This window comes from Nematolebias whitei, chromosome 17 (assembly GCF_014905685.2).
Source record: "Nematolebias whitei isolate Nwh7 chromosome 17, NemWhi1, whole genome shotgun sequence".
Lineage (NCBI taxonomy): Eukaryota > Metazoa > Chordata > Actinopteri > Cyprinodontiformes > Rivulidae > Nematolebias > Nematolebias whitei.
In genome coordinates, this window is record NC_056514.1 from 41,585,036 (window position 1) to 41,590,943 (window position 5,908).

General features: G+C 45.1%; 1 protein-coding gene across 1 annotated transcript in view; it reads left to right on the forward strand.

Annotated features, from left to right (window-relative positions):
• Positions 1-5,908, forward strand: part of asah2 (N-acylsphingosine amidohydrolase 2) — a gene marked incomplete in the record, with an annotated part of 36,380 nt that overhangs the window by 9,438 nt on the left and 21,034 nt on the right. The window contains 5 exon segments of the mRNA XM_037691295.1: positions 2,751-2,878; positions 3,130-3,207; positions 4,249-4,369; positions 5,023-5,148; positions 5,246-5,332. Coding sequence (XP_037547223.1) covers positions 2,751-2,878; positions 3,130-3,207; positions 4,249-4,369; positions 5,023-5,148; positions 5,246-5,332 — 540 coding nt within the window.

The window sequence follows — 5,908 nt, forward strand, 5'->3', positions numbered from 1 at the left end:
TGGACCGTCCCAACAGGTGGTACGGTCCTTGTGTCCACATCTGGACCGTCCCTACAGGTGGTACAGTCCTTGTGTCAACACCTGGACTGTCCCTACAGGTGGTACAGTCCTTGTGTCAACACCTGGACCGTCCCTACAGGTGGTACAGTCCTTGTGTCAACACCTGGACCCTCCCTACAGGTGGTACAGTCCTTGTGTCAACACCTGGACCGTCCCAACAGGTGGTACAGTCCTTGTGTCCACATCTGGACCGTCCCTACAGGTGGTACAGTCCTTGTGTCAACACCTGGACCGTCCCTACAGGTGGTACATTCCTTGTTTCAACACCTGGACCCTCCCTACAGGTGTTACAGTCCTTGTGTCAACACCTGGACTGTCCCAACACGTGGTACAGTCCTTGTGTCAGCACCTGGACCTTCCCTACAGGTGGTACAGTTCTTGTGTCAGCACTTGGACTGGCCCTTCAGGTGGTATAGTCCTTGTGTCAACATTTTGACTGTCCCAACAGGTGGTACAGTCTTTGTGTCAACACTTGGACCTTCCCTACAGGTGTTACAGTCCCTGTGTCAGCACCTGGATTGGCCCTTCAGGCGGTACAGTCCTTGTGTCAACACCTGGAGCGTCCCTACAGGTGGTACAGTCCTTGTGTCAGCACTTGGACTGGCCCTCCAGGTGGTACAGTCCTTGTGTCAACACCTGGACTGTCCCAACAGGTGGTACAGTCCTTTTGTCAACACCTGGACCTTCCCTACAGGTGGTACAGTCCTTGTGTCAGCACCTGGACTTTCCCTACAGGTGGTACAGTCCTTGTGTCAGCCCTTGGACTGGCCCTTCAGGTGTTACAGTCCTTGTGTCAACATTTGGACTGTCCCTACAGGTGGTACAGTCCTTTTGTCAACACCTGGACCTTCCCTACAGGTGGTACAGTCCTTGTGTCAACAGCTTGACCTTCCCTACAGGTGGTACAGTCCCTGTGTCAGCACCTGGATTTGGCCCTTCAGGTGGTACAGTCCTTCTGTCAACACCTGGAGTGTCCCTACAGGTGGTACAGTCCTTGGTCAGCACCTGGACTGTCCCTACAGGTGGTACAGTCCTTGTGTCAGCACCTGGACTGGGCCTTCAGGTGGTACAGTCCTTGTGTCAGGACCTGGGCTGGCCCTACAGGTGGTACAGTCCTTGTGTCAACACCTGGACTGTCCTTACAGGTGGTACAGTCCTTGTGTCAGCACCTGGACTGGCCTTACAGGTGGTACAGTCCTTGTGTCAACACCTGGACCGTCCCCACAGGTGGTACACCTTGTGTCAACACCTGGACCGTCCCTACAGGTAGTACAGTCCTTGTGTCAACACCTGAACCGTCCCTACAGGTGGTACAGTCCTTGTGTCAACATCTGGACCGTCCCAACAGGTGGTACAGTCCTTGTGTCAACTGCTGGACCATCCCTACAGGTGTTACAGTCCTTGTGTCAGCACCTGGACTGGCCCTTCAGGTGGTACAGTCCTTGTGTCAACACCTGGACTGTCCCTACAGGTGGTACAGTCCTTGTGTCAACACCTGGACTGTCCCTACAGGCGGTACAGTCCTTGTGTCAACACCTGGACTGTCCTTACAGGTGGTACAGTCCTTGTGTGAGCACCTGGACCGTCCCTACAGGTCGGTTATGAACCCAAATGCTTTCAGAACAACTCAAACACGTTGTTTTTGAAGTCATGGGGCCAGGATGGGGTAGAGGGAGGACAGCCGACTTGGGACCAGAAAGTTTTTGTTCGACTCCCAGTCATTCCCACATGTTGTGGTGTCTCTGAGTAAGACACCTAATCCCTAATATGCCTCCTCGGCGCTCAATAGCTATCCACTGCTCCACCTGGGTGCATCCCAGGTGTGATGGTTTAAATGCAGAGAGCTAAATTCGTCTTTGTACGCGAACATGCAATGATGACAACATGTAGCACTTATACTTTGTTTTGGAAGTCAAATCCTACTCATGAAGTTTTAACATCTTCAGTTTTAAGGCCAGGGCTAAACCTAAACTTACCTTGATCACGTTCAATTGTGTTTGAAGCCCTCAAATGGTTTCTAAACTGGTGGGCTTCCTGTTGGATTTAGGTTGTACCACCAAGAGAGTTTTGGTTCATATTAGTCAGTTTTTTGTATCTTTATGAGAAACTCGTGCGAGTTGCTTCAGTTGAACCATTTTCTCCAGCCTAACAACAGAAACTCTTAAAATACCAACATGTAGAGGCAGAGCAGTCGACTCAGGACCCGAAGGTCCTGGGTTTGATCCCCAGTCATCGCACATCTTGTGGTGTATCTGAGCAGGACACCTCATCCCCAGTTGCTCCCCGGGCTCTGCTCCACCTGGTGGTGGATGGGTTAAATGCAGAGAACTAATTTCACCATTGTATGGGAACATACAATGAAGACAACACATAACACATTATTATGCCTCTCGCTCCACATGTTGCATCCAAATATTGTGACTTTTGGAGAAAACTGTAATCCCTAAAAAGACAATTCATCTGCCAGCAGAGTAATAAAAATCATAACGTTTGAAGTCAGGTAGATCTTTGATGATCGTCTCGACAGTTATGTTAGTTTTCATAATGCCATTCATTTTTATTTTTTACTGAGTTGATTTGTTGTCCCTGAGCTGTGTGACAAACTGTTGTCAACACGTAATGATCTGTACAGTAGGGTTGTGTTGTTGCATTCTTTAATTTACAACCGTTGTACTAATTCTTGTTTCCAGAGTATAGACATAGCCCACAGCAACATGAGGCCCGGCAGGATTTACAGGAACAAAGGTGAGCTGGAAGACAGCAGCCTGAACAGAAGTCCTCACTCCTACCTGAACAACCCTAAGGAGGAGAGAAACAGGTACAACACATTTTCTGTTATTATTATTATTATTGTTTATTTATTGTGGTAAACATCTGTCTGTGGGCTCTTACTGTAAACTGTGTTCAAATAAACATGAAGTCTGGAGCCGCAGCCCCAAACTTCATCTGCCAATGACTAGCATCAAAGACCAGTAACAGATTCTGGTCCCAACTCTGCCTGTTTTACATTTCAACACATCAGTGCTGGTATTACTGGTTATTGATTAGTTCTGGTATTGATCTCTTCAGGTATAAGTGGAACACAGACAAACAGGTGCTGGTGCTGAAGTTTACAGATCTGGATGGAGATGGAATTGGTATGATCAGGTAAAAACTAACATTTGAAGAACTATTCCCCGCTCATTAGATTCAACCATCAATGTGTTTTTGTAGGTTTATCGTCGTGACAGCAGCTGGAAATGTGTTTTTCTGAGCAAAGAATATAAAATGTGCAATAAAGTGATGTCTTAACATGTTTTTAATTTTCAGTTATCTGCTTAGGAGTCTGAAGGCACTTAAGAAGAAAGACTTTAATCTAGAAATTCATCAAATTTCCAGCTTTCTATTGTTGTTAGAAAAGTTGTAACAACAGATTATTTCTAAAATACTTGGTCTCTGGTAAAATGACTGAGTTTTATTTATTTATATGGTTTTAATCGCAGTTACACTTAATCTTCTCCATGAATACTCAAAACTTCAAATGTTAGCACTTTGAAAACATTATTTACCTCTATATACCTATATACCTCCTACATGTCTCTGTGTGAGTGCAGCTACAGCGTGCGCTCTCAGGACATCATTACCTGCAGTGTTCCCTCAGTGAGGACTGAACTAGACAAAAGGACCTTCTCCTCCTCCGCTCCTGTTTCCTGGAATATCTTGTAAAAAGATTTGAAGCTCTCGACCTTTGACCTCTCTAAGTGGCTTTAAGAATCTGTTGGACTCCTGGCAGGGACCGATGCAGACATGTTCCTGTGTTTAGTTTTATACATTAACCTTAGAATCTAGATGTTTTTTTGCTACTATTCCTCTTAATTGTCCTTTTGGTTGCTATTTTGTAAAAAAAAAAAAGGAGAAACTTAAATTTGTATGCCTATTTTATGACTGTCTATTGTTGTCTTTGTTGTCATCACACTGTTTAAACTGTTGTCAATGAGTCCTCGAGGCTCCATGGGACTAACCTGTAGAAATAAAGGTTGAATGAATTATTTGTTTAATTTTCCATTTTTAACTGAAATATTACTTTTAGACAGGTTTAAACACTTTTATTTACTTTATCCTCTAACTGATGGAAAATACTTTAATACTTTACAGTAATGGAGTTATTATTATTATTGTTATCAATATCATTATTATTTGTTGTCACAGCTGGTTTGCCGTCCACGCCGTCAGCATGAACTACACCAACCGCATGGTGAGCAGTGATAATATGGGCTATGCTTCCTACCTGCTGGAGCAGGACAAGAACCGCGGAGAGCTACCTGGACAGGTACACAAACGCTGCTTTATATCCAATAAACGTTACGCTGGGATCATTTGACCAACAAACCACTGAAATGAGAAGCAGATCAGATGTTCGCAGTGGTCCAGACCACACTTCAGTTAGAAAGAGTTTGAAAGGACAATAGTTTTTCAAACTTTAGCCGCTATTTTTATAACAGAAAACATGATTTGACATGAAATAAAACTGAAACATTACTTAAAGTGTATAACACTAGCCTTCTTTCAGGCCATAGTTTTATACAAATGTATTGAATTAAAATCCACCCATTGTTTCATCACATATTTTGCTAACACACACAAACAGGTTTTTATTTCTGTTTTATTTACTCTTTATCACCTGGCAATAAGCTAGTTTTGTTTACGAGGGTGCTGGTTTGATTTTTGTTGGTCCAGAGTAATTTCATCAGGAATTCCAGATAAATATTTAAAAAGAGGAATCCCAAACCTTCACATTAACGTCAAACATTATACGATGGGGTTTCTGTGCGCTACGGCACCCAACAAAACCCCCAGATAACTGGATATGGGCACCAGTGACCCCCGCCACCCAAAAAGGAAGATGTGGGTAAAAGATAATGGACGGATGGATGTCGACACATTCATCCATCATCAGTCATTTAACTGTTTGTTTGTTGTCAGGGAAGTTTTGTTGCTGGTTTTTCCTCCAGTAACCTCGGAGATGCCAGTCCAAACATTAAAGGACCTCACTGTATGAACACTGGGCTGCCCTGCGACTATCTGAACAGTTCCTGTCCTGTGGGAGGGGTGAGCACACACACACACACACACACACACACACACACACACACACACACACTTCCAAAGGTTTGCCTCACAATGAGCTCAACGTTGTGTCTGTCAGACTAAGGAGTGTAAAGCGTTTGGACCAGGAGAAGACATGTTTGACAGCACCAGAATAATCGGGCACAACGTCTACATGAAGGCCAAGGTACATGTGTGTCTGCAGCTGTTACCTGTCTGTCTGCAGCTGTTACCTGTCTATCTGCAGCTGTTACCTGTCTGTCTGCAGCTGTTACCTGTCTATCTGCAGCTGTTACCTGTCTGTCTGCTGCTGTTACCGGTCTGTCTGCAGCTCTTACAGGTCTGTCTGCTGCTGTTAGCTGTCTATCTGCAGCTGTTACAGGTCTGTCTGCATCTGTTACCTGTCTGTCTGCAGCTGTTACCTGTCTGTCTGCCTGATGCTGTTAGCTGTCTGTCTGCTGCTGTTACCTGTCTGTCTTCAGCTGTTACCTGTCTGTCTGCAGCTTTTACCTGTCTGTCTGCTGCTGTTAGCTGTCTATCTGCAGCTGTTTCCTGTCTGTCTGCTGCTGTTACCAGTCTGTCTTCAGCTGTTACCTGTCTGTCTGCTGCTGTTAGCTGTCTATCTGCAGCTGTTACCTGTCTGTCTGCAGCTGTTACCGGTCTGTCTGCAGCTGTTACCTGTCTGTCTGCAGCTGTTACCTGTCTATCTGCAGCTATTACCTGTCTGTCTGCATCTGTTACCTGTCTGTCTGCAGCTGTTACC